The sequence below is a fragment of the Colletotrichum karsti genome (assembly GCF_011947395.1).
Source record: "Colletotrichum karsti strain CkLH20 chromosome Unknown Scaffold13, whole genome shotgun sequence".
Classification (NCBI taxonomy): Eukaryota; Fungi; Ascomycota; class Sordariomycetes; order Glomerellales; family Glomerellaceae; genus Colletotrichum; species Colletotrichum karsti.
The window spans coordinates 800,145-826,615 of record NW_024065913.1 but is presented as its reverse complement, the minus strand read 5'-3'; the positions used below and the strand labels follow the sequence as shown (position 1 = coordinate 826,615).

The 26,471-nt window shown below is 54.7% G+C and overlaps 9 protein-coding genes across 9 annotated transcripts; 5 read left to right on the top strand and 4 right to left on the bottom strand.

Annotated features, from left to right (window-relative positions):
• Nucleotides 1-604: 604 nt before the first annotated feature.
• CkaCkLH20_04917 (uncharacterized protein) lies at nucleotides 605-6,291 on the bottom strand (the record flags this gene model as incomplete). The annotated part of the gene is made up of 8 exons (XM_038887636.1): nucleotides 605-1,511; nucleotides 1,582-1,667; nucleotides 4,373-4,976; nucleotides 5,028-5,236; nucleotides 5,283-5,447; nucleotides 5,498-5,572; nucleotides 5,801-6,036; nucleotides 6,090-6,291. 8 exons carry the CDS (start codon nucleotides 6,289-6,291, stop codon nucleotides 605-607), a joined length of 2,484 nt encoding a protein of 827 aa, XP_038747243.1.
• Nucleotides 6,292-7,632: 1,341 nt separating this feature from the next.
• CkaCkLH20_04916 (acetolactate synthase) lies at nucleotides 7,633-8,635 on the top strand (the record flags this gene model as incomplete). Its single annotated transcript, XM_038887635.1, has 2 exons — nucleotides 7,633-8,402; nucleotides 8,455-8,635. 2 exons carry the CDS (start codon nucleotides 7,633-7,635, stop codon nucleotides 8,633-8,635), a joined length of 951 nt encoding a protein of 316 aa, XP_038747242.1.
• A 151-nt stretch (nucleotides 8,636-8,786) lies between these two features.
• CkaCkLH20_04915 (ornithine carbamoyltransferase) lies at nucleotides 8,787-9,856 on the bottom strand (the record flags this gene model as incomplete). The annotated part of the gene is made up of 3 exons (XM_038887634.1): nucleotides 8,787-8,827; nucleotides 8,878-9,568; nucleotides 9,617-9,856. 3 exons carry the CDS (start codon nucleotides 9,854-9,856, stop codon nucleotides 8,787-8,789), a joined length of 972 nt encoding a protein of 323 aa, XP_038747241.1.
• Nucleotides 9,857-10,974: 1,118 nt separating this feature from the next.
• On the top strand, nucleotides 10,975-14,762 carry CkaCkLH20_04914 (uncharacterized protein; the record flags this gene model as incomplete). Its single annotated transcript, XM_038887633.1, has 4 exons — nucleotides 10,975-11,794; nucleotides 11,911-12,870; nucleotides 12,976-13,776; nucleotides 14,335-14,762. The coding sequence occupies 4 exons, from the start codon at nucleotides 10,975-10,977 to the stop codon at nucleotides 14,760-14,762; spliced, it is 3,009 nt and encodes a 1,002-aa protein (XP_038747240.1).
• Nucleotides 14,763-16,220: 1,458 nt separating this feature from the next.
• Nucleotides 16,221-16,886, top strand: CkaCkLH20_04913 (uncharacterized protein; the record flags this gene model as incomplete). The annotated part of the gene is made up of 1 exon (XM_038887632.1): nucleotides 16,221-16,886. The coding sequence occupies one exon, from the start codon at nucleotides 16,221-16,223 to the stop codon at nucleotides 16,884-16,886; it is 666 nt and encodes a 221-aa protein (XP_038747239.1).
• A 249-nt stretch (nucleotides 16,887-17,135) lies between these two features.
• Nucleotides 17,136-19,145, bottom strand: CkaCkLH20_04912 (SART-1 family protein; the record flags this gene model as incomplete). Its single annotated transcript, XM_038887631.1, has 2 exons — nucleotides 17,136-18,271; nucleotides 18,329-19,145. 2 exons carry the CDS (start codon nucleotides 19,143-19,145, stop codon nucleotides 17,136-17,138), a joined length of 1,953 nt encoding a protein of 650 aa, XP_038747238.1.
• A 2,309-nt stretch (nucleotides 19,146-21,454) lies between these two features.
• CkaCkLH20_04911 (glucan 1, 4-alpha-glucosidase-like protein) lies at nucleotides 21,455-23,677 on the top strand (the record flags this gene model as incomplete). Its single annotated transcript, XM_038887630.1, has 6 exons — nucleotides 21,455-21,749; nucleotides 21,805-22,026; nucleotides 22,075-22,222; nucleotides 22,274-22,347; nucleotides 22,398-22,529; nucleotides 22,587-23,677. The coding sequence occupies 6 exons, from the start codon at nucleotides 21,455-21,457 to the stop codon at nucleotides 23,675-23,677; spliced, it is 1,962 nt and encodes a 653-aa protein (XP_038747237.1).
• Nucleotides 23,678-23,783: 106 nt separating this feature from the next.
• Nucleotides 23,784-24,664, bottom strand: CkaCkLH20_04910 (nicotinamide riboside kinase; the record flags this gene model as incomplete). The annotated part of the gene is made up of 3 exons (XM_038887629.1): nucleotides 23,784-24,314; nucleotides 24,366-24,471; nucleotides 24,525-24,664. 3 exons carry the CDS (start codon nucleotides 24,662-24,664, stop codon nucleotides 23,784-23,786), a joined length of 777 nt encoding a protein of 258 aa, XP_038747236.1.
• A 562-nt stretch (nucleotides 24,665-25,226) lies between these two features.
• Nucleotides 25,227-26,021, top strand: CkaCkLH20_04909 (peptidyl-tRNA hydrolase PTH2; the record flags this gene model as incomplete). The annotated part of the gene is made up of 2 exons (XM_038887628.1): nucleotides 25,227-25,614; nucleotides 25,696-26,021. The coding sequence occupies 2 exons, from the start codon at nucleotides 25,227-25,229 to the stop codon at nucleotides 26,019-26,021; spliced, it is 714 nt and encodes a 237-aa protein (XP_038747235.1).
• Between the last annotated feature and the right edge of the window lie 450 nt (nucleotides 26,022-26,471).

The window sequence follows — 26,471 nt, the reverse complement described above, 5'->3', positions numbered from 1 at the left end:
CGAAGGTCAAAGGCAACGCTCGAAACCGAGCTAGGAAAACGTTGGCGGCAGTCTCAGGGCGCCCGTTAGAGTTTCGAGATCTGGGATGAACCACAAGATCTGGAGCTGTCACTTCAGCCACATTTAACATATTTCAAGGATTCAGGAGATATGGCATCTAAGACGGATTTAGTGGCGCATCCGAGCGCGGTAACGGTGACTTGCGCCTTGCAGACACCAGGCTACAGATTCGCTGTTTGCTGATGGTACACGGGATTATTGCTCGTCCCAAAGGACCCTTTTCTGCGCCAGCGGTTTGACAATTTAGGGTCCTCCTGACCCCTCGGTCCCGAGAGATCAGCCTAACCGCAGCAGTCCTCATCACGACGCGGCGCTCGTCCCGGAAGCCGGTGATAAGGCAGCTACCAACCGTGCGGATCCAATATGGGCGTAGATGGCTTGATGATTCCCAAGGACAGTCCTTCGAGGCGGAGAGCACTCCGGCTCAACGATCCGCCTCCCGCGCACCTGACGTACCCCGTGCCGCTGTCTCTGATACCGCCGCGTGCCCCTTGAAGCCGCCTCAGCTGAAGAACCGTTAAAGTGCTTTCACGCCCCCGACGCGTCAGGCTACGTGGCGCGTCCCGAGCTTGCCAGTCGAGAGATAGCCCCTATTACCCATCTCTCCCCTCCATCCCACGCCCAGCACCCCGAACATGATTCTCTCGTCCTCGCCGGGCTCGGCACGGGCCCCGTCCGCCTCCGTGACCACAAAACACACCTGCTCCACCTCTCCGGGGTGCAGTACCGGCCGCGCGGCCCCACTGCCCTCCTCCCAGTTGCAGTCCGTGTAGCCTAGCCCCTCCTCCAGGTCGAGCACCGCCTTCTCCAGCTGGATGACGTCCTCGGAGCAGTTCTCCAGCTGCGCCTCGAGAACCCACCTGCGGGCCCCGTTCTTCGCCGGCGCCAATGGCCCGATCTTGGTCCGCACAATGAGCGACGATTTGCAGATGAACTGGTACAGCTTCCGGAACGTCCGCGTCTTACCCGACGTCTCCGTCGCCTCGTAATAGCTCACCGTGACCGCAAGGACGTGGTTTCCCTCCTCTTTCAAGTCAAAGTTGACGATCCTCTGCAACGTCTCCCCGGGCTCCAGGTCCGTCCCCTTGGCCTCTTCCTCTCCGTCCCCGTCCCGCGGCGTGAGCTCCAGCTTCTGCACCGCGCTCGCCCCCGGCGTCTTCATCTCCGCCTCGATCCGCACGTCCCTGATGACCTTGCGCTTCGTGCCCGGGGCCGGCTCGAGGGCGTCGTGGTTCGCGCATAGCGTGCAGCTGAAGACCTCGCCGACGTAGGCGGAGCCGAAGCTCAGGGGCAGGTTGAGGATCGGGGAGAGGAGGAAGGGAGAGGGGTTCGTCGGCGGGGCGGCGGTTGTGTCGTAGGCCAGGGAGGCGGGCGAGGGGTCCGCGGGGAGGTGGGAGGGGGCTAGGGGCGGTCGGATCGGGTGTTGGGTTACTAGTGACGGGCGCGATAATCTGGGATGGTTTACAACGTCAGTTCCTTGGCCGTCTTCGTATAGTTGGAAAATCATAGAGCGGTAGTTACCTGAGGACTTTGAGGGAGACGGAATGGGGTTCCTTGAGGGGATCGTGGGAGGGGTATCTTTGGTGGCTCATTTTGGCGGTCGAGACCTGTATAGGTGGTTCGTGATGTTCGGGATGGAGGTTGCGAGAGGACGGAGGTGATGTGCACTGAGATGACGGAGCTGTGGTGGGACCCGCGCGGGATGTTATCGATAAGGGGATGCGCGTGCTTCGATTCCGCGCCTCTCGGCGGAGCTTCCCCGCGTTCGGTGTGGCTCGCTGTAGATTGGTGCGAGGCCGCACTGTGATGCGTCGGAGTAAACTCCATCTGCTACCACTGTTATTGCCCACATTTCTGGTTGAGCATCGATTCACTTACATTCCAGATACCTATATTTAGAACGACAAAACCGTAATCCCCGACTGCTGTGATTACATGCCACTTCTGCTTGGCCTTCGTATTTTGACGGCATATGGTGGCTGCAGAGCTACCGTTCTCTAGATTATCCATCGGCGTGCCGTATAACAGGGTCAGAAGACGGCCTTTCATGGTATAAATGCCATGTATACATACGGAGCATTCCGGGGAGCGATATAAGAAACCGACTTTACTTGGCAGGAGTCATGATTTCCTTCTTGGCAGAACAAGTGTCCAAGGTACAGCACAGGAGCGTTTGTGCGAGTTGATCCATACCCGCCGGTGCTGGTTCGACCTCGAGGTTTGGGGTTGGCAATAGGTCTTTCCACTCTAGCGTATGCACACCAAGACAAGAGACCATGACGCGTCGCCAAAATGGGACGGTTAACCTCTACAGGGACCCCTGTGCGGCGAAATTGGCATGCTGTTTAGGGTGGCAGTTCGATGGTCATAGGTATCTTGTGGTGAACGGAAGCTTATGCTGTCATTTTTCCACCGTGAGATGCTGTTGACTTATTTTTGATGAATAGTCCAAGAAAGACGGCGATGAGAGATAGTGCTGTATGGTGTGATTCGGCTTCGTAGTTGCGAAACAGCGGCCGAGGTCGCGTGTCGACCGACCAGTCTCATTGACAGGGCGAATCAGAAGAGGAACATGTCACGAATTGCCTTGTATCTCCGGTAGGCTGTCTTGTCTAGTGTTCTGAGGAATTACTGATTGTCTTTTATATTTGCAGAGTGATTGGGTTTCCAGCGCTGATCACAAGCTGTATGGATTTAGACACTCTGTGACCAAAGGTTTGACGAGTTATTGACTACCAGCGACACTTCAGAGAATCATCCTCTTTACTTCAAGAGACGATATGTACCATCGATTCTCATATGGACTCGTCGGGTGTACCTAGATGCCGATGGCGGTAGATGATTGTTTTGCGTTAACTTCTCGCGCAAAGCTCGAGAGAATGAAGAAGTCTTGAAACACAGACAAGAGAAATATCAGGGGAAACAGGAAGTCGATCATATTCAGGGGAGCCAGGTTGTCAAGGCGAGGCAAAACTCCCTCCAGCAAATGGTAGCACATATCAATATGAGAAGGACATGCCCAGTTGGTAGTAACGTTGCGAGGATCTATTCATGAGTCTCTTCGCACTAGTGGTACTGGGGACGATGCCAACATACAATATATGATACCCTATGTCTTAGAAGAGTGGCATCAACACAAAACGAGAAGCTAATGTCAGGTAAACGCTCCGTGGAGACTGAAACCACTTCAATATTTCAACGCGAACATCCAAGGATACTTTATCCTACTATGAAGTGCCGGTTGAAGCTGAGCCATTGGTATTTGGTGTACAAAAACGAAGCAGGGGCGTCGGGCTGATGTATACCATGGGATGGTAACTCGATATCTCTTCATCAGATCCAGCAACTTTCAGGTTGAGCTCGTCGACGAAACGGTCAAAGGACTGCTTGTGCCCTCGGCTTTCAACTTATCATCGTCCCCATCTGGCTTCATCTCTCCCGGGGTATTCAAAGCTGATAGTATAAAGCCTCACATTCAACTGCAGGGAAGTCAACCATCGTCCAAGCTCTGAACGAGCGCCAGGCTAGTCGAAACACCAAAGGGACGGTCGCCGTTCATTAAGGGATCAACAACGACCAGCAGCAGCTCTATCCTGAACATCTACCGACGTTCCCACGTGGAGGTGACTAAATACTCCATCTTCCAAGCCCTGGAAGCGCAGACTTGTTCTCGTCTGAACAGACGCAGTGCTTGCTACCCCAAGAGACAACACCTTCGGAGCCTAACAGGACACCTCAAGAAATGTCCGGTAGCATCCGCAGGACGCACCAGGATGCAGACCGACTTGGTCAACGAGAATACGGTTTCGCAGATGTGGACAGCATTTGCCTACGGTAGAGAACGCAGCATGTCGAATAGAGCATAAATATATCGAAATACGGGACGCAGAGACAGATGCTCGACAAGGGCTCTACTCTCAAAGTGCTGATAGCTTCCACGGCTAATAAAACCTTCGATGCAAAAGGCAGGCGTACGTTCCACAATGCGACGATGGTTATGTTACCCTTACTTCGATCTCGACTGAGAAACCTCGCATGAACTTTCAAATTAAAGATTTTCGGGGATGCCTGAGGACTCCTATTATTATACTAATGTAATCATGTACAACTTAACTTGCACCTACAACGACATGTCCAGCTCAGTAGCGACTGTCCGCGGAAATCGCAGACTGACCTTTCGCCGCGAGCTGTCCGAGAAACTCAACAAGTTTTCTCCACCATATACCCTGTATCCTACAGATTGGGAGGGGGAGGAACCTGGGATCCTGTCAGCGAATTGGCCTACCATGCTATGCGTTTTGCTAAAACTTACTGCGCCATATCCTCCAGCTCCCGGGGTGGAGCCGGAAGGAGGCGGGGGCGGAGGAGCGGAACTCGGAGGAGGGGGTGGGGGAGGAGCAGCCTCGCTCGGCGGCGGGGGAGGAGGAGAAGCTGACGCTCCAGGAGGGGCGGGCGAGCCTTGCTGCTGGTATTGCCCAGAAGCGTAATATTGTTGATACATCTGGACGTACGCGGCATAGCCACCGTAGGCAGCATAAGGGTCCTGTCCATAGTATTGCGCGTACTGAGCGGCGTAGTCGGCTCCAGCTGCAGGGCTGTTAGAGCTGCCAGCAGGAACAGGGCTGGCAGACTGTCCAGCGCCATGGCCACCGTGACTGCCGTGACCGCCGTGTCCTCCATGACCTCCGTGGCCGCCGTGACCGGAGTTGTAGCCACCACCGCCGTAACCCTGGTAGCCTCCGTGTCCACCATGTCCACCGTGACCGCCATCGTGGCGCGAGCGATCACCGTAGCCGCCGCCACCGCCGTAAGAACGGGGAGGCCTGTTCTTGAAATCCTCGTACTCTTCCTTGACCTTCTCGATCAAGTCTTCGCAGAGCTCCTTCGCCTTCTCAACCATTTTCGGGTCGGGTCCGCTATGACTTGGTTAGCAATGTTCAGACACCAGTCCAAGGGTTTCGACATACGCAACATGGAGATACATATCCTCGTCGCTTTCACGGTTAGTGGCCGCCTCGAGATAACCAGAACCACGGCCCTTGATCTGAACACGGCACTGGGTTTCCTGTTGGATGTGCTTGACATAGGCACCTCCATGGCCAACTACCTGAGCACGGAGATTGAAACCCGGGACGGACTCCAAACGGATCGGGATCTTCTCTTCAGGCCATTTGCGCTACAAAACGTCAGTTGACAGGAATTCACTTGTACGTCATACTTACTCGACCAAACTCATCTCTCTCAACCTGCTCTTGGTCGCGACGACGGAAGCGACGCTCATCGACCAGAGCCGGGAGTTCCTGTTTCATGAGCTCTTCGATCTTGGCCACAGCCTGTTCAAGACCCGTCTTCGATGTGCTAGTGACGTGCAAATACAGAGGCGGGTTCTGATCACCGATCAGTACATGTTGTTTCTCAGAATCGACCAGATACTTACCGCAGACGTCGCCATGCTCTTGTCGGGATAGTAGCTTCCTCGGGTAGTAACATCTTTCAAAGTCAACCTTTGTTCCTAAGGACGTTAAATTGGGAGGTGTTTCGTACCAGCACCAGTTTCTTCTTTAATCTAAATCGAGAACGGAGTCAGCAGGTGCCAAAGAGGGGTGATCTGTGCGAGCTATCGTGCCAAGTAAGCAGGATGATCTCGACACAAGTCATTGGATATGATGGGTAGCGGAATGCGCCCGAGGCAGAACCTGGGAAGGAAGTATGATCAGTGGCTTTGCACAGGAGTATTTACCATCTTCTGGGTCGATCCTTTGGTCAGGAGGTATCTGTTGCGGAGATCGTTGACCTCGATATCCTTAATGTAGTCGCCGTCTGCAATGTACATCTCGCCATTGATCGTGTTGGCCGGATCGGGTGATTGCGCGCCTGCGTTGTCGGGGGGAGTCGCCGTCTTGATCGGGGGAACATCGACATGCTGGATTCCCTTCTTCGCTTGGAGTTGCGCATTGATTCGCGCAGCAGCGGCAGCTAGTGGCCAGTCAGCATCTTGTTCCACGGGTCATAGAGACACAGGCGCGTACCGGCTGCAGCCGCGGGATCTATAGGCGACTTCTTAGACTCTGCGGCATTGTCGCCGGGAATCGGGCTGCGATCTCTTGCGGATTCGGAGCGTCTTGCGGGAGGTGATCGAGAGCGACGGTCGAATCGCGAGGCCTTGCGCGGCTCGGGTTCGGTCTGGTCGAAACGCGAGCGCTTGGCGGATCGTCGCTCGGAGTCGTCCATGGCGGTATGCTGTGTGATCGAACGGCCCTTCGTGGCTTTGAAATGTGGATTTTCTTCGTCGGCGCGCGTTGAATGAATGCACCGTGATAAGCGCTGGTGGGTTTGTCCGTAACAAGAGGGAACGTTTGGACGTGGAAATATTTTACGAGGTTTGAAGCTCTTCGGAGGTGGAGCCTTGCGAGCGTGGTAGACCGAGCTAGCGACTGGTCTGTGCGCGGCCTGGTTCGCGATTTCCATCAGAGACATTTGCGCCTCAGTTGTCAGGTGTAAGCGCGTCCAGTGTAACCCGGACTTCAATCCAAGGTGCTGTCGATCCAAGTTGAAAGAAACACCACCTTCAATGCGGGAGAAATATGCAAATTGTGACACGTCAAATTCTTAAAAAGAATTACAATGGAAAGCTGCCAGCGACCAGAAGGTGCGATGATTACTGGTTCGTTGATGCAATTACATTAGCTCAACATAAGACTGTCCGACTCGACGATGCAGATCAATGGCTGTTAGCTTTCATTCAGAAAAGAATGTAACTTCAACTTCGTCAGCAAATGACTAGTTGCAATTGCGTCCTGGCTAGCTAGCTTCATTCCCAAACCTTCGACGGTTGTCAGTGACTCTATACCGGTAGTTACGCCGACCTCGGTCCGGAAGACAACCGGAGTCGAGTGGGACACTGGCGCTAAGAGCATTGAGCTACAAGGCCTCGGCGTCCGTATTCTCAATTGGCCCTTGTCAATATCAACTGGGACCAAAATGAAGATTGAATGTCAAGAGTAACTGGCCGCAGCACACACGATGACTGGATGTTGACTCTAGACTCGTAATGAGATCCTTGTTGGCCCAGTCGACGCTGTACTGAGACTCTGAAGAAGCAGAGCCCCGGGCGCAACCTTCTGAGGTTGACTTCTGAATCCCAGAAGTAACCGAATCAGAAAAGCACTCAAGGCATAGTGATTCAGTTGAAGGGACCGGGGACTCATAAACCGCGATTACTATGCAACTCCTACCACAGGCCAGCTTCACACACAGTGTAGGACGCAACCCCACACCCTCCAGTCGACCCCGCGATGCGGCGTTCCCACATCTCGGTGAGAATCCCTGTCGGTCTGATCCGTGCCCCACCACCCCTGCAAACGCTCAGCTTCCCTGCCTCCGAATTGCCTCCGAACTATCACCCCCAAATTCTCCTCAAATTTTCCCAGTGGAACTTGACACAGACGGTGAGTCAGTCCTTATCTATCCAGCCATTGAACCTCGAGCTTACACTTAAGTGACAGGCTTCGGAGTTCGTCTTTTCTTCTGATCACGAGAGCAATTGGTTGTTCTCGCAATTGATCAGAGAAGATGGCGTCCCGCCGCCTACTTTCCACCTCACTATGGAGGGCCACCCAGGCCCCCCAAGCGATATCGCTCTCCGCCGCCGCTCGCTGGAGCTCCTCCAGCAGCTCGACCTCTGCCATCGCATACAAGGCCCTTCGACGCCGTGCCGCTCCTCTCCCCATCAGCGACAGCCCGCCCGCCTGGTCCGCCCAGGCCGCCGTCTCTAACATTCTCTACGAGACGCCCTCCCCGTCGATGGCTCCCCCGAAGCGCCACATCCTCAACTGCCTGGTCCAGAACGAGCCCGGTGTGCTCTCGCGCGTCTCCGGTATTCTGGCCGCCCGCGGCTTCAACATCGACTCGCTCGTTGTCTGCAGCACCGAGGTCGAGGACCTCTCGCGCATGACCATCGTCCTCACCGGACAGGACGGTGTTGTCGAGCAGGCCAGGCGCCAATTGGAGGACCTTGTTCCCGTTTGGGCTGTCCTGGACTACACCAGCGCCGCCTTGGTTCAGCGCGAGCTTCTGCTGGCCAAGATCAACATTCTTGGTCCCGAGTACTTCGAGGAGCTGCTGGCTCACCACCGTGAGATCACTGCCGCGGACGCCCACCCGGAAGAGGGCCTCGAGCAGCAGTCATTGGAGGAGATCGCCAAGGACTTCCACCCTAGCAAGCTGGCTGCCAGTCAGGCTCTCCGCCACAAGCACGAGCACTTGAAGTCCATCACCTACTTCGCCCACCAGTTTGGCGGAAAGGTTCTGGACATCAGCACCAACAGCTGTATCGTTGAGATGTAAGTCGTCCCGAGCCGATGTAACTTGACTATTGTTCTAATAGCTGCGCAGTTCTGCTAAGCCCACGAGGATCGACTCCTTCCTCAAGCTCATTGGACCTTTCGGTATCCTCGAGTCAGCCCGCACTGGTCTCATGGCCCTGCCCCGTTCGCCTTTGTACGGACCGAACGAGGAGACAGTTATCAAGGAGGCGGACGAGGTTGTTGACGCTAGCCAGCTTCCCCCTGGTTAAGAGGAAAATGTATAAAGAAATATCCGGCGTTGGTAAAAGGGGTATTGCCATCTTTCAATGCTATCAAGTTGCCATACAATCTGTATCATTTTTTGCCACGAAACAACGCCTTGCTTTTTTTTGGTGACCGTACAACGCCGATATTACCCCATTAGATCTTGCCCTTGTTGACGACGAAGCCCTCGAGAGCAGCTACGGGAATTGTTAGCATAAGGCACGAAGAGGGGCGAGGGACAACTCACAAACTGCAGCCCACAGGCGGTTCTCGGCCTCCGGGAAGACCAGAGACCTGGGGCTGTAGAAGACCTCATCGGCAACCTCCTCGGGATGACGGGGCAGGCAGTGCATAAACTTCCAGCCCTCGTTGGCACCGCCACGCTTGGCCAGGTCGTTGGTGATCTGGTAGCCGGCAAAGGCCTTGAGACGCTTCTGGGTCTCGGCCTCCTGGCCCATAGACACCCAGGTGTCGGTAACGAGAATGTCGGCGTTCTTGATGGCATCCTCGGGAACGGTAGTCTCGCTGAGCTTGCCCGGGGAGGAAACTCCGTTGGCGGCGGACGTAATGACCGACTTCATAGCGTTAGGGATGCCGTAACCGGTGGGAGAGGCGACGGCGATGTCAACGCCCATCTTGACACAGCCAATGGCAAGATCGAAGAGCACGTTGTTGGAGTCGCCAATCCACGCAACCTTGAGTCCCTTGACACCAAGATCCGCCTTGTCTGAGGTCTGAGAAGAGGGGAAGGCCTCGTGAATAGTCAAGAAGTCTGCAATGATTTGCAGCGGGTGGTAGTCGTCAGACAAGGCGTTGATCACTGGAACGCTGGAGTCCTTAGCCAGGCCAGCAACGTCGGAGTGAGGGCCAACACGGGCAACCATGCAGGAGGTCATGGAGGAGATGACTTTTGAGGTGTCGTACAGAGACTCGTTGACCTAATTGAGAGTTAGTTTCCTGCATCCTCCAAGAGCTTCGGCACTTACTCCAAGCTGGATGTCATCCTTGCCAAGGAACATAGGGTGCCCGCCCATGAGAGCAACAGCAGCCTCCGTCGACACGCGAGTGCGGGTGCTGCGCTTGCTGAACATCATGGCAACGGTCTTGCCCGTCAGGCCCGTTGCCAAAGCCGGAGGAACATTGCCGGACTTGACGGCGGCCTTGTTGGACGCGGCGTTGCGGACGAGAGTAGCGAATTCGGCCGGGCTGAGATCCGCAATGGACATCAGATGGCGGGGACCGTTCGATGATTGTGAGTAAGCCCGGCTTTGAAGGCCGTTGAAGGCTTGACGGGTGGCACGGAAAGCAGATTGCCTCATTGCGAACGACTCAAATGACTCGAGCTAAGCAGTTGGAGGATGTGAAGCTTGAGACAGCCGCGAACGGAATTAGGCGTTGAAGCTGCAGGCTGTTGGGTTTTGGAGGAAAACGGATTGAGTCAAAGTTGTCGATCTCGAAATGAGTCGCAATGTTGGTCAAATGGTGTATATCGAAGCGAGGTTGAGTCACAGCTGGATAGGTAGCTAGGTAGGGTAGCTTCAATGTGAGATGATAGCTGAGATCTCGAAACCCCACAACGTTTCCCAGCAAACTCGGACCCATTCAACAGTGCGCGTTCCTCACCGCTACACACCGAAAATTTCGGAGTGAAAGGCCCTGCAGAGGATTTAACGGGTTGCAGGGCGATTGCTGCAAGGCTCACAAAATGGAACTGTCCGGGCACCATTGGCGGGGTCCTGACGGCGTACGGCCCTGCAGGAGCCCAGACCGGCCCGGTGAAACCGCCGCAACCGGACCTGCGTGCCATGCGTCCAGTGCAAGCAGCGGGCAGTGGGCAGTGGAGAGGAACGCAGCGCAGAATCAACGGCTGGGAAGATGGTTGCGGTGCTGATATGCTGCTTGGTCTTGTGCATGCGTGCCTGAGAGGAAGGGATGGACCGTGCCCACCCGATCCAAGTCAGGTACTACTATGTCACAGCTCTCCAATCCTCGAGCTCACAAGGGAAGATCATCCACGTCCCCAGTCATCCACACCTCAACCTGGTGGCCACCTCGCCCAGCTGACTAGACCTCGTCTCATTGGTTTCAGGTCATCTCTACCCTGTGTCTTCAGCAGCACTGCCCGTCCAGCTCCTTCCCCAGGATGAACCAAGTTGCTTGACATCATCACCCATTACGAATCCCGAATCCCTGGGCAAGATCGGAAACCTAACTGCCCTTTCCCATTGCCCTCTGTAACCTTTCTTTTGTTCCGCTTGTCTCTGGTTGCATTCTTCTTCCTCCCCGGCGATGACTGACGCCTAATTCCCGACGATAATCCAAACATCACAATCCGCAAATCGCCATGTCCGACGACCCTGAGAGATCGCCCCTCTTGACCCCCAAGGGCAAGGGGAAGGCGGAAGACGATTCTTCACTTGAAACGGCGCCTCTTCTGTCCGGCTCTTCTGGAACTCCCCGATACGACGGCGAACGAGATGACCCCGACAAGGCGAGCTTTTGTTGCGAAATCTGCCGAAGCCCTCAACCGCCGCCCTCCATTTCTGGTGCCTCGGTCGCCGGATCGCATCACTCGCACACATCGCAATCTTCGACGAAAAGCAAGGCGCCATGGGCCTCCATCATCTCCATCGTCGTGCTAGCGACGCTGGCCATCTTCATTATGTTGGTGGCCTTCTTCGTACCGGCAGCTGTTGAGGAATATGCCAAGGCGGCTGCGGTAGTTGAGCCGACAAACCTCGCCCTTGAGTCCATCACGACGAATGGCGTGCGAGCCCGCGTGCAAGCGAACTTCAAACTCGACGGCTCCAGGGTCCAAGATCCGACCGCGCGGAGGATAGGAAAGCTTACGACTTGGATTGTGAGGGCACTTGGGACTGAACAGACCAAGGTTGGCGTTTACCTGCCGGAGTACGAGAATGTGCTGCTGGGCACCGCTGTGGTGCCCCCGCTGACTATCAGCATCGTTGACGGCCAAACCACCAAGGTGGATTTCGTCGCTGAGCTGTCGCCCGGAGATGCGGAAGCGTACCGGAAAGTTGCGAACGAATGGCTGGATGGAAAGCTTGATCAGCTGAAGGTGCTTGGAAAGGCCGATATTCCGCTCAAGTCCGGCATCCTCCCGCTCGGCACCCATCCCGTCAGCGAGGTCTTGGTCTTTGAAGGTCAATCACTCTACCGCTCCTTTGCTTCGTTGTATTTTGGAGAAAAAGTCCTGCTCTGAATTGATTACGCTTCGTTTGCTGCAGCCCTTTAAACACAATACTAATACCTCGTATAGCGAACCAAATCCCCACGCTGCCGACGTATAACATCTCGCGACTGAACTTTCGAGACGTACCGGACGAGGACGGGCGATCGGCTGTGGGCGCGGATGTTGCAATCACCGCGTTCAACGAGTTTCCCATCAGTCTTGACGTACCCGAGCTCGGGTTCGAGGTTCTCATCCCTAACTGCAATGCATTTGATCCCTACATTCTTGTGGCCGACGCCACTACCGAACCCCTTACAATCAAGCCACGCACCGAAGTCACTGCCAACGTATCGGGAATCATCAGAGAACTTCCCAAGGACTTGACCAGAGTGTGCCCCAACTCGAAGTCGTCACCGTTGGATAAGTTCCTGGACATGTACATGCATGGCGAGACTCCAACCGTCTACGTTCGCGGCCGAAAGGTACCCGGCTCCGACACGCCTAGCTGGGTCGGCGATATCTTGTCTGAGATCATGGTGCCTGTGCCGTTCCCTGGCCAAGGATTCGACAACCTCATCAAGAGCTTCTCTCTCACCGACGTAAACTTCCAGTTGCCCGACCCCATGGCAGACCCCGACGAGGATGACGGAAATCCCAAGGTCTCCGGAACTGTCCAAGTCATGGCTGGCTTGCCCAAGGAGATGAACTTTGACGTCAACGTCACGAACATGCGTGCCACAGCCGACGTTATGTATCAGCATAAGAAGCTCGGCGAGCTGAACCTTGAGAAGTGGCAACGCGCGAACTCGACCAAGATCGAAGGCTCTGAGAAGAAGGATCCGCTTCTGAAGATCACCTCTCGGGTTGAGAACGCCCCACTCAACATCACTGACGGCGATGTCTTGACGGACGTCATGCAGAAGCTCCTCTTCGGCGGAAAGGAGGTGATGCTTGACATAAAGGCCGCTGTTGACATCAAAGTCAACACGGCTCTCGGGAATTTGGTCCTCAAGGATATACCTGCCGAGGGCAAAATCCCAGTAAAACGTCCGTATTAATTCTTGATACTGCTCGTTATCGTGGGTTTTCTTTCTTATGTCCCTGCCAGCCAGCGAAATGGGGTCAGGAGTCGGTGGAGCTGACATCTGGCAGCCTTACCGGGCAGCGCTTTCGGCAGCGCCCGGCCGCAAGTTGGAGATGTCAAGATAATTGACACTTCCGAAACATCACTGACGCTGGAGGCGTTGGTCAACATCACAAACCCCACACCATACTCAGCCTTCGTGCCGTATGTCAACATACACATTGTCAAGGATGGGACCATCATCGGCAGTGCCACTGCAGAGAACTTGAACGTTGTTCGTGGCAACAACACCAACATGGTCGTCACGGCCAAGTGGGATCCCACGACACACGGCGAAGCTGGACGCAGGATCGCCAGCGACTTATTATCCGAGTATCTATCTGGACGCAACGTCACTTTCGATGTCAAGACTCATCGAGGAACCATACCATCGGCCCCCACTATAGGCGAGGCATTGTCCAAACTTAACATCACCATCGCCGCCCCAAAACTAGACTTGCCCGGAGATGGAAAAGACGGGGAGAAGAAGGGGCACTTCATTAGAGACGCGACATTCCACATTTTATCATCCTCAGCAACCTTCACTCTCGTATCCCCGCTGACCTACAACACCATCTACGTCGATTGGGTGAATGCCACGGCCTTCTACAACCACACGGAGTCAGTCGGACGTATCGTGTACGATCTGCCATTTGCGGCGCCCCCAGGAACCTCGACGACGCCGAGGTTGCCGGTGGACTGGTCTATGGGGTCGGTCGGCTACGACGCTGTCAGGAAGGCGCTGGGAGGTGCTTTGAAGCTCGACGCGAGCGCGAACGTCACAGTCCGGATCGGTAATTGGAAGGAAACGGTGTGGTACGAGGGTCAAGGTATTGGGGCAAGCGTTCGTTTGTAAATGATTTTGGGTTATTCATGGCGTTTTGGCTGGAGTTCAACAAACACACAATCGACTTGGGCGGCGGCGGTAGCGCGGAAAGGAAGCGCAAAACGTGATTCACACACGGAAATGTATTAGACGAGCCGCATGGCAGTCACACTAGACTCATCAGTCCCCTAAGTATCAATGAGAGTTTTGAAGCATCAAGATAATGAGAGACTGGTATCGTGTGAACTTTGACTGCAGTGAGGTTTTTGAAGAATGAAAGTGGCTTGCGGGGAACCTTCGTCTTATATGTCACCTCGTTGTCAGGCAATCTCCAACACAAGATTCAAGGGTTGATGTCCTCAATCAAGGAATGCGACCGCAACCACAGTGCGCTGAGACAGTGTATTTCCCCTTGGCGTCGATCTCACTAATGCGACGGCAGCAACAACTGCGATGGCCATCGAACATCGAACATACAACGCGATCAGCTTTTATCCCAATCATCATCAATCCCAGTAGCCGATTCCGTCATCAGACAAAGACCTTGAAGCTCCCTTTCCAGCTCCACGTGCCGACCTCATTGCCATCGTCTCCCGGCTCCCCGCCATCACCAAAGCATACAAAAACACACAGCTTCCCTCGAAGCTATCTCAAAGCGGCCGGTATCCAAACGGATATTTCCACGAGGTCAACTCCTTCATCGAAACACAAGCTCCTCCTTCTACGGCTAGATCAAGGAACCCCGCCTCGCCAGCGAGCAGAGACAACTGCCGGGCAATGGCAAAGACCTTCTCCCCGTACGCCCCGCGCGTACGTCGTTCACCTCGCATGGTTATCACCTGGGTCGGCGTCTGGCTCCTCATCCTCACGTTGACGTGGTGGCTCGCGACGCGGCGCTCCGCCGCTGCGGCTGCGGCTGCCGAGGCGGCGTCCTACGCCGACGCGGTCATCAAGGGGAAGGAAGTCCCCCCGGAAGCCGGCGGTGATTGATTCTTTCTTTTCGATCTGCATTTTCATCTAAACAGGGCTCCCTTTATCAGCCGAAGAACAGCCACTGTTGCTTTTTTGTAACCTTGCGTGTCTTACCAAAGAAGCAGGGACGTGGGGCAGGTGTCACAACGACATGATGGGTGGTCTTAAGATCAGAAGGAATGGTCAAGGCATACGTCCTCGCACAGGACAGCCGGTTATCTCGGAATAGCTGGACGTGCGGAGGAGGAATCAGTCGAGATTTCGGGGACACGCAGGAATGTGATATGAGGCGCGTGGCGTCCCTGGCGGCGCGGGCTAGATTATCACGATCGTGACGTCGGACAAGCGCACGCTTCAGACAGAAGCTGCCAATGTCTCACATCCAAAGGAACACCGAGATTATACGGTCTTGGTCAAACGTGGAAGGATCGCAGATGCGGGAGCGAACGGTTTGGAAAAGAAAGGACGACGTGGGGGGTGAGAAGGTTGATGAAGGGGGGATGGATGCACGTCTGACAGCTGTGGCATTGGCATGCAAATGGTCTCGCAGAGCTACCGTTTCCTGGAGATTAGCCCAGGGGACTGGGCGACTATGAATTGGAATGTCCAAGGGAGGCTCAGACCTGTGTATCCGTGGGGGATGAGGAGAGCAACGGATATCGTACCTTGCATCGTGATCATCAGGGGCAGACATCCAGACGCGGCGATTTGTTGTTTGCTTCTCTTCGGAACGGTGAGAGGGAACCATAAACAGACTCACTTCGTCCGTATTTCTTATTCCTACTACATCGCCAACCGGCCTTAGCTCGCAGGTAACTTTCAAGACCCAGGTTCCAGCCGGCTTTCCCTACCTCGTTTGCTCGCCACGCACGTGTAAATCTCATTTCGCCCACCTACCCTTTACTCGATCCAGCAGCAGCCCGGCGTCAAAGTTGAGCGAAGGGGACAGAGAGAGGGGACTCGCCAAAAAAGCCACATGGTTAGAAAGGGCCCTTTGTCCTAGTGTCACCGCTTCCAGGATTAGCAGCAGCTCGCCACGGGCACAGCCAGCGCCTCGCGCATCTTGAAACGGGAGAGCTAACGGATTTCGACGAGGGCGAAAGAGGCAACGCCCAGGTGCCGGATATTGGATCAGCGAGCCCGTCAAAGACGCCGGCGGCGGTGGGAAAAGAAGAAGGGAACTATCTTTTCGACCGGGCGAGCCAAAAGCCGCGTGGTCTGATATTTGATGGATTCAAAAGGTGACGACCATCCATATATCCCGTCCTCTGTCGCCTTTACAATTCTTCAAATTCATGTAGCGATTTCCTCATTATCACTTTCTTACTCATACTATCGACAGCGCGCCAGTATCTTGGCTTGAAAGAATACTCAGCGTGACCACTACAGAGAGCAGGAGCCATCCGACACTCCACGCGGCACTCCTGGCGTCAATCGAGACTACTACAGCTCACAGCGTCGACATCCCAACCCAATATGAGCGGACTCGGAATCATGAACCCGGGCGGCGCAGCCATCCTCCCGCGCGCGAGCCCTAGCCTGCCGAACCTCAAGGCCGCGCCACTCACAACGGCGGACGCTTCTGCCTTTGCCCACGGCTGCGGGCGGAAAGACTGCTTCCACGACGCAACATCAGCGGACTGCGAGCTGCACAGCACCATCGTGCGAGACATCATCAGATCGCGGCGCGAGGAGCGGAGGGCGAGACTGCAGCAACGGCACCGGACGCAGAGCAGCAGCGACGAGGCGGCGGCCATGGCTGCCGCAGCCGCCGCCGTGTCGGCGAGCCGGAGCGTGACGCCCCTGACGAGGCATCTGAGCCAGAGCAGCAAGCCCGACACGAGTCCGCGGTCAACCATGTCTTTCGATATGTCGCCGTGCGTGTCGCCGCTGATGGAGGATCTCTTGCTCGAGGTCACGGACGCGATTGAGAGCAGCGGCTTGCCCCCTCAAGTCACAATGGGTTCGCAGTCGGGGTCTGGGTTTGAGATGGACGATATTTTCAGGCTTATTGAGGAGGCTCAGAGGGAATATGGAAGTCTCACAGAACCACTTGCTGCTGCATCGACAAGGTTCAATGTGGCGGCAGAGCCTGGATGGATGAGGGAAGACTGCTGGGGTACAGTGATGGGCCATTCATAGTCACTGGTCATGCACTTTCGACGTCGGAATAGAAAGGTAGCCACTTGGCATCTGGGTGGACAGAGGAAGTCAGAATGCAGGAGGGAAAAAGCCGGGAATACACTCGTACTCCGAGGGATCACCAACCGAGAGTCTGAAATATTTGGCGATTGTGTCAGCAAGGAATAACCCAATCAATTTTTGGAATTGTACATATTAAGGGTGTGCACCTTTTGTCCTGGTCCTCATCACCCCAAAACCCCCCATAGCTTATTGTAATCGAACACCGGCCTCGCGCCGCTTCGCCGCCGACGAACTCATGTTCGCGTTCTCGCTCGCATCAAGGACACTCTGAGACTCGCGTCGCTTCTCATCCTCGATCTTCTTGAGTCGCTTGTCGGTCTTGCCCTTGCCACTGCCCTTGCCGTGGAACTGGTGACTCATGTGCTTGAAGGCCTCCTTCTGATCCAGGCTTCTGCCGTGTTCGTCTGTGTACTTGAGTTCCACAGTGGGCTTGTAGTGCTTCTTGAAAAGGTCGTCCACGAGGCGGGATGATTGCAGCTCGCGGTGCGCGTTGGCCTGTCTGGCGCGTTCTTCCCTGTCTCTGACAGACATGGTGTCGAGCCGGCCACTGTTTCTGTCACGCTCACGCTGCATCCTGGCACGGTCCTCTTGCTCTTTCTCGAGACGCCGCTTCTCCGCCAGGAACTCGGCTCTCTGCCTATCGCTCATGTTTAGCTCGGCCCCGTGAGAATCTTTAAGAATGCCACGTTCTCTTAGCAACGCCAAGGCGGAGCCAATTCCTGTGTTGATCGTCTTTTCTTCGTCGACTCCCGTCGTGGCAATATCTTCAGAAACTCCTCTTGTCCTGTTGGCAGAGTCGTCCCCTTCTGGCTGTGCATCGCCCATAGGGTGGTCTTCGTCCTTGTCGGAGTCGTCGTCATCGTCCATGGCTGTTGCGAATTCTTCTGCCATCTTGGACTTCTTCGGCTTCTGCTCTTCCTCGTCGGGCTTCTTCAACGCTGATACGAACTCAGAAATCTCGTCAATTACGACGCCGCCATGAGCTTCGTTTTCTGGTTCTTCAGCTTGCTCTTTCAGCTGTCGCGCAATATCCTCGGGACGAGTCTTCTTTCTCTTCTTCAGCGCGTTCTTGCGCTGAATGGCTAGGGATGCCTGCAAGTCCTCATCATCGACGAAAGTGTCGTCCTCGACCTTACGCTTCTTCTTGTTAATAGCTGCGCCGGAATCGACATCCATAAAGTCGTCGTTAGCTGCTGCCGTGTCAACGGGGAAGATGTCGTCCTCGTCAACAGGCTTCTGCCTGGTAGACTTGGACTTCTTCTTTTTTGGCTTCTTGACTTTGATCTCGGAGATGTCGAGATAATCTGAAGTGGGGGCGTCCTCTGTGGAAATCGTTAGCTTGATTCCCCCAAATCGAGGTTCAGCAGGGGTATACGTACGGACGATATCGTCAAGGTTAATACTCTTCAGCATCTTTGACTTTTCTGAAGCCTGGCCCAGGATGTCGCCCAACTCTGCGATCGCGCCAGAGCCATTGAGCGTAAACTTTTTGCCCTGCTTGCCGTAGATCTCGTCATCGTATTGCGACAAAATACCTCGCTCGCCGTCTTCGTCTGTCGCATGCGCGTCGTATGCCGGCTTCTTCTTCTTCAAATCCAGGTTCTCCTGCAGCTTTTCTCTCGCCTTCAGGTCCAAGTTCTCCAGCTCGTCGCCATCCTCTTCGTTTTGGTCGATTGTTGAATCCTTCAGCGTCAGGATCTGTTCATCGCCGTCAAGGAAGTTGTCCAGCTCGTGCGCGACCTTCACACCAGCAAGGTCCTTCGAAGAGTACTCAACAGCCGCGAGCGCAGCCGCCTCGGCGGCGGCCTGCTCCTCCTCCAACTTTCTCGCCTTATCGATGGCCTTCTGTCGCTTCTTCTGTGCCTTCAACCATGCTTTGGCATCCACGTCGCCACCCTCATCGGCCTCGCCAAGTCCCTTTCCTTCCAAGGCTGCGAAGCGCTGCGCCGCATCTCTCTCTTTCTTCAGTGCCGCCGCTCGCTCCTCCCGTTTGCGCTTCGCGGCCTCGGCCTCGCGCACTTTGTTGTAGTTGTCATATGATTGCGCCTGGCGGCTCTCGAGGGTGCTTGGCGCTTCTTCGTCGTCGGATGCAGATCGGTCGGGTTGAGCGACTGGTGCTTGCCCAGGCACAGGCAAGGGCTTCATGCCCAGGGACACGCGAATGCGGTTCGTCTCTTCGATCGTGGCCGCGTCCATCTTAGCGGTCGGTAAACGGGGTTGCGTAGAATCAGGGTGTCGTTTCGTGGGTTTTTAGCTATGATGAACGCCCGGGTGGCAGAGAAGACAACGTGAAAGAAGACGTCAACAAGAGCGGTCCGAGCAATGATAGATGGCACGAGTAAGGCAACGGCGAAAGTGACGAACGGCGACGACAGTTCCAATAAGGCTGGAATGCTGAGGCCAATGCCGGCGCAAGACCCACCCTTCGTGGCCAACCAGGAAATGTCTGAGGCTTCCATCCTGGTGGCCTGGGCGCGTGCGGACCAGGGCTTACCTCAGCAAAGTGGGGCGCAGATTTAGTACATATCGCAGCCTCGCGAATTTTCTTTCCTCTCTCTTTTCTTTCTTCAACAAACACGGGTCTGTGTCCAGAGATCCTCTTCCCGTCCGCGGGTTAGAGTTGATTACTGCGACAGCTCGATCATCCAAGGAGCCATCAAATTCTCATGATGTCAATCTTCCGATCGACAGATCCAAGATAGACCGGTCTTGAGGAAGCCATGTTCGTCGTCACCTCCGGGTGAAGGCTTGTAGCGTGGTGAAATCTTGTACTGGGGACGTCATATTCCTACCCCTTCATCCGAGATCGTCGATCAATGAGGTTAGGGAAAACCATGACTTGCCCAAATATTTTCGTTTGAGAGGTAATTTTTGCGTAGTCTTCTTGCGTGACAGTGTCCATTGCCACAGTTATTTACTTCGTGATCCATAAGCCTCATTCCTACCTATCAAGAAGACGGGAAGGACTCACGACATCAAAGTGATGAAACGACCGGCTGGCGCTCTCTTCAATGTCCAGTTCCCTTCATGATGCGAGCGCGTATTTGTACCTCTGCGGTCTCGTTGCTCGGAAGGCGCAAACCGCGAGCTGCTTACCTGGACTGGTCAAGTGCAAATTTTGCGATGCTCTCTTGCATCACGACCAGGCCCGGCGTAAGCCGCAAGGGTCGATGAGCACATGAAAATTGTCAGGAGCTACTGATTCTCGCTGCGGTCAATTACTCGGCGCATACCGTTGCCTGGCGCCGTCATCTCAAGCAGACAGTTCCACGATGATATTGCACCTGCATGTTGGTGCCCACCCTCCCGCTTCCCAGATGGCATCAGAGTTTGTCGGTTGCGGCGTACGTCCCCGTTCTGGGTATCCCGGCCGGCTTTGAAGACGGTCGAGGAGTGGACAATTTTCGGTGCGGGGTGCATCCGTGTGATCTGGGGTAGCTATTGGGATGGCTGCCGTCGTCTTCCGGCCCGATATCAACAGGAGACTCCGCCGTGACATTCATCCCACACATGCCTACTGACCGACGCTACTGCACGATAATGATGAAAAGGTCGCATGAAGCACTCTGTCGGTTTCTGTGTGAAGGTGAATGTCCGAAATGAAGCAAATTCAGTCTTGCCAGCAAGCAGCAGAGACCAACATTGAGGTACCTACGAATTCCTCTCCTTCCAGTCTGGGTAGCACGACAAAGTGCTGAACCTAGGAAATTCGGTAATACCCGCCTGTGTCCTCTTTGCCTTCAACATCATCAACGAACTAGCGCACGTTAAATCATGAGCTATGTCGGTTCTAAGACAAATCTGGCGATCGAGCCATGCTTGACGTGTCTGGTCATTCGATCAGCCTAGGCCTCGGGAAGGAGCTGTGCGGGGGAACAAACGTCTTTCCCTCCTCCACCTCCGCAACCCCAGTCTGATCTGCCCATCATCAACAAAACCACCAATTACACATTTCAGTTCCTGGCGGATGGGACCGAACGGCAAGGTTGTCTGATCTGCTTGCCGACATCATTCGGACCCCTGTCGACATTCCGGGGTCTTGGCCAAGTTCAGCTCAGTACAGTCAAGCAACCTGCAACACGTGCGTCTTGTGCAGTACCGCTCGAGCCGTCACTCAGTGCTACCCTCCCAAGACACAAGGCACATTTCGGCGTCAGAGGAGAGATTCTTGACGGGTAATCGAGGACATAGGAAACCAAACAAACATCGAAAACATCGTCGAAGGAGAAGGAGTCGGTGAAGGCAGGAGACAGAGGGCGGCGCACAGTTCTGGGTAAGAAGCGGTTGATGCCAATTGGCAAACACCAACTTTGGTTCCGTGACGATTCCACCGACATAGGTCCAGGGTCAGCACGCGACGAGGATGTTCTTGGGCATCTCGAGGCTAATGCAGGCCAACTTGACAGCTCGGTGATACTCTGGCATTCGGGCCTTCGAGGCACATCACGGCAAACCACCCTGGACAATAACCATTGCTACGTCCTTCGACCGACTATATATTCAACATGGTTGCCCTTCAACATGTCATGTCAGGAGCACTGGCATTCAACACCACCGAATTCACTCAGCCCATCATGAAGTTGTTCACCTCCGCGCTGCTCCTCGGCTCCATCGCCACCCAAACCATCTTCGGATACCCTGGGGCGGGCGTGGTCAAGAGAGATGTCGATTCTTTCATTGCCACCGAAACTCCGATAGCCCTGGCTCAGCTGCTTTGCAACATCGGTCCCAATGGATGCCACGCCTCTGGTGTTAGCGCCGGTATTGTCATTGCCTCTCCTGACAGAACTGACCCGCCGTGTAAGTTAGCCCATTCTCATGTGTTGTTTGCTAAAAGTTTACTAATGGGCGACAGACTTCTACACTTGGACCAGAGATGCCGGCCTCGTCTTCAAGGCTGTGGTTGACATTTTCACCAACAGCTACGACGCCAACTTGCAGATCAACATCCAGAACTATATTGCCTCACAAGCTCGTCTTCAGGGAGTGTCGAACCCTTCGGGAGGTCTGGGTGATGGTACCGGTCTGGGCGAGCCCAAGTTTGAAGTGAACTTGCAGCCTTACACGGGAGCTTGGGGTATGATAGAATCTTCCATCCGCGTGTCTACATATTGACATTTCACAGGACGACCTCAGAGGGACGGCCCGGCCCTTCGTGCTATTGCCATCATTGGTTACGCTAAGTGGCTGGTCAAGAACGGATACTCATCTACTGCGTCGTCTGTACTCTGGCCTGTGATCCGGAACGATCTGAACTATGTCGCCCAGTACTGGTAAGAAGACAGATGGCCCATCACATTGGAACGGTTCTAACCTGCTTTTAGGAACCAGACAGGCTTTGACCTGTGGGAAGAGGTTCAGGGAAGCTCCTTTTTCACAGTGGCCAGTCAACATCGCGGTACGCAGCCACCAGGATCATGATATTGCTGAGGCTAACTCTCTGGGAAGCCCTTGTGGAGGGTAGTGCGCTGGCGCGATCCCTAGGTCTTTCTTGCAACGCTTGCGACGCTGTTGCCCCTCAAGTGCTTTGCTTCATGGGCCGCTTCTGGTCGTCATCTGGCAACTACATGATCGCCAACAGTAAGTCTGGACAGACAAACATATCATTTAGGGACAAAGAGCTCACATTCCGCGCAGTCAACGGCAACGGCAGATCCGGCAGAGACGCCAACGTCATCCTTGCCTCCATCCACAACTTCGACCCAGCCGCATCTTGTGACGCCGCAACCTTCCAGCCTTGCAGTGACAAAGCTCTGGCCAGTCACAAGGTGGTTGTGGACTCATTCCGCACCATCTACACCATTAACAACGGCATCTCCCAAGCGAACGCTATTGCTGTTGGGAGGTACCCTGAAGACAGCTATTACGGAGGCAACCCTTGGTACCTGAACACACTGGCCGCCGCAGAGCAGCTCTACGATGCTCTTTACGTCTGGAAGCAGCAAGGCTCCATCACAGTGACATCAACCTCCTTGGCCTTCTTCAGAGATCGCTTGGGATCTGTATCCGCTGGTACCTATGCCTCGGGGACTTCGACTTATACCTCGCTCATCAACGCCGTCAGCGCTTACGCCGATGGCTTCATGAACGTCGTCGCAACCTACGCTCAGACGAACGGCTCTCTCGCCGAGCAGTTCTCACGAAGCAATGGACAACCTCTATCAGCGGACGACCTCACCTGGTCTTACGCCGCCTTCCTCACAGCAGCCCAACGGCGAGCAGCAGTCATTCCTCCCGGCTGGGTCTCACCTTCGGCAACTTCTGTCCCGGGCACCTGCCAAGCTACCTCCGTCGCCGGCTCCTATTCCAGTGCGACCTCCACTTCGTTCCCGGCCAACCAGACCCCCCAGACCAACTTGCCGACGACAACGGCTACGGGACCAGCTCCAACTGCCACGGGATGCCCCATTGCAAGCTCCGTTCTCGTCACTTTCAACGTGAGAGTAACGACGCAGTTCGGTCAGACCATCAAGATTGTGGGTAACACACCTTCCCTTGGCAGCTGGAACCCAAGCAGCGCCATCACTTTGAGTGCTTCGCAGTATACCTCTTCCAACCCGATCTGGTCCGTCACGATCGAGTTGCCGGCTGGCCAGGCGATCGAGTACAAGTACATCAATGTCGCCAGCGGTGGTGCCGTTACGTGGGAGAGGGATCCTAATCATGCTTACACCGTGCCATCCTCGTGCGCGACGTCAGTCACCAAGTCTGATACCTGGCAGGCTTAGCTTGACAGGAATTTCCGGGCTTCTAAGCTCCTCATGAAGCGTTGGATGACATTCACTCGTACATATTGCTTTGGACTGAACAGTTTGTAAATTTATTCATGGCTATTCACAACTTCTCTGCGCGTTTCTCAAGTTCAGCGATGATGGTATCAACAGTCCACTCCAACGTTGTCTCCATGTCAATATCTAGCCCCTTGCCAACCTGTGCCTTGATGCCCTTCTCCTGCAGAACCTTCTCATTCAAAGTTCCTTCGACATTGCCCTCCTCAAATAACCAGTCATGCGCTTCCGCGTAGTTGGGCCAGACAATCTTGTCGACGTAGCCTGGGGGGTCCTTCCAGAAGCCCTCAAGGGTGACATAGCCGTCGCGAGCCTCTCGTCGCTGAGTCGCCTTGGCGCGGCTCACTAGCAAGAACAATTTGATGTCTATCAGGCTCATGGTGCTCTCCATCTCTTTGCAATAGAGCAAGAACCCATCGAACAGACAGACTCGTAGCTTGCCTTCAGTGAAAATGGCGTGACCGGGCTTTCCGGGCTGGAGCCAGGCGTCGACCTTGGTCTTGATGGCGGAGATCTTGTCGTCCGAAACTGGGCATTTGCCGACCGAGTTTTGGTCTTCTTTGGAATCCACAAAAGGCTGGATAGATATGTAAGTAAATGGCGTAGTGGTTCATGGTACAAGACATACGGGGAACGTTCCATTTTCACGGATATACGCAAGGGCCTTGTTCATATCTGGAACCGAGATAGACTCGGCGCAGTCCCAGTCTAGAAGCCCGTCCTTGGTGGGAAGTCTGATATAGCATATTAGTTGCTGAACTTGAAGTGGTTTAGGTGTTTGACTAACTCAGACTCTGGCTTATAAAAGTCATCTTCGTGGAGAATGAATATGTTTGGGAAAATATCTCGCAAGAGACGGGCCAGAGTCGTTTTCCCGCTTGAGGAGCAACCGCTGAGGCCGACGACCACAGCGTTGCTGGACCCCATCTTGGGGCTTTTTGAGACGATGAACCGAGGGAAATCTATGAGCATTTGTTAGTCAAGGCACCTAATAAAGGGCAATATTCCAGACAATGATGCAAAAAATCCGCTTCTATGGGCTTCTTACCTGTTTAAAGTGAGACTATTTCAGCAGGCAGGTCAAGCAAAGCAGTCAAGACAGACCGCCGACCTTGGATGTGTAAGCGGGAGATAGTCACAGCCAAGTCTTCGTCAAGATCGTAGCTCAGATCTCCGACTCAACACCCCCCACCACCATCCTACCCCTCGCACAGGTCAGTAGTGGGTTATCGACTGCTAAAGGAACCCCGGTAGTAGCTGCCCAGGGAGGGTTTCAGCCACATGGAACAGGAGGCAAGCCCCTGATGTGCGTCATCCGGCCAGGCCCAACAGGCACAAGCACCACACGAAGCAAACATCTCCAATTCCCATTGTCCACAAAAAAGTCCATGTTCATCCCAACTCTTCGCGCATCTTAACATCGCGACGAAGCACAATAACCTCTTACAGTTCTCCAATCGAGCTGATCGAACGAAAACGACCGCCCAACATGGCCATCGCCGACGCAAGCGTCTCGCAGAGCGCTGCCATCATTTCCTCCACGCTCATCGTCTTCCTGTCGGGCTTCATGCTCGGCGTCTACTCCATCCGTGGCTACCTGATCTCCCCCGACCTGCGCGCCGAAGCACGCGCAAACTACGAGGACCCCGTCGAGAGCGAGGAGTCCGACATTGACGAAGACGATACCATCCTCGACCACGCGCCAAACTGGTCCAATGCCGAGGCTGCCGACGTCCGTGATGGTCTGCGCCAGCGCAAGGCCGGTGCCGAGAAGACGAAGTCGAAGAAGCCCAACCCGGAAAAGGCCCCTCTCGCGGACTCCAAGGAGGAGTGCAAGCTTGTCCTTGTCGTCCGGACGGATCTTGGTATGACTAAGGGTACGTTCTGCTCCTGATGGCAGCTCAATTCTCTCACAACATGCGGTTTTGATTCGATCGAAGCTTACCAATCTCCCACAGGCAAGATGGCTGCGCAAGCCTCCCACGCGACCCTCGCATGCTACAAGTCTCTGTCCAAGGCCGCGGCCCGCGATCCCGCCTCCCCTGCTGCCAAGATCCTTTCACGGTGGGAGCGACTCGGCCAGGCGAAGATTGCCGTGCAGATTAAGGATCAAGACGAGATGCTCGAGCTCATGGGCAAGGCGCGTAGCCTGGGTATCACCGCTGAGGTCATCGCAGATGCCGGGCGTACGCAGATCGAGGCTGGCAGTCTCACCGTCCTGGGTGTCGGCCCCGCGCCGAAGAGCCTTGTCGACCAGGTCACTAGCCACCTCAAGCTGCTGTGAACAAGGACCGAGAGCATCTATCCTACTTGATGGATATCAGGACTTTCATGAAACATAGACTTCTGGGAACATACATGAGACGAGCGTAATGGCGTACGGTGCATAAAAGTTGGCGATGGGTCTGGTGTATTTCACTTAGAATGCGGGCAGAAGCAGGTCCCATTGAAAAGTACAAAATCGACTGGAGGAAGCTTCACTCACGATGGGTTTGGCCTACCATTGATGCCAGCCGAATGTGTGCGTGTATACTCTCAAATGACCACCGGTATGCTTTGCGATACGAGCAAATTGATGGTGGTGCATAAGCTTAATTGCAGATGAGGCGTATATGGTGAAGATACAGTAAATTTTCCCAGTTTCGGGTATTCATGGTCACTAAAGGAGTAATTACCTAAACGCCTCTGACATGCAACCAACTCCCGGCCCAACTTTTCACTTTTACATGGTCCG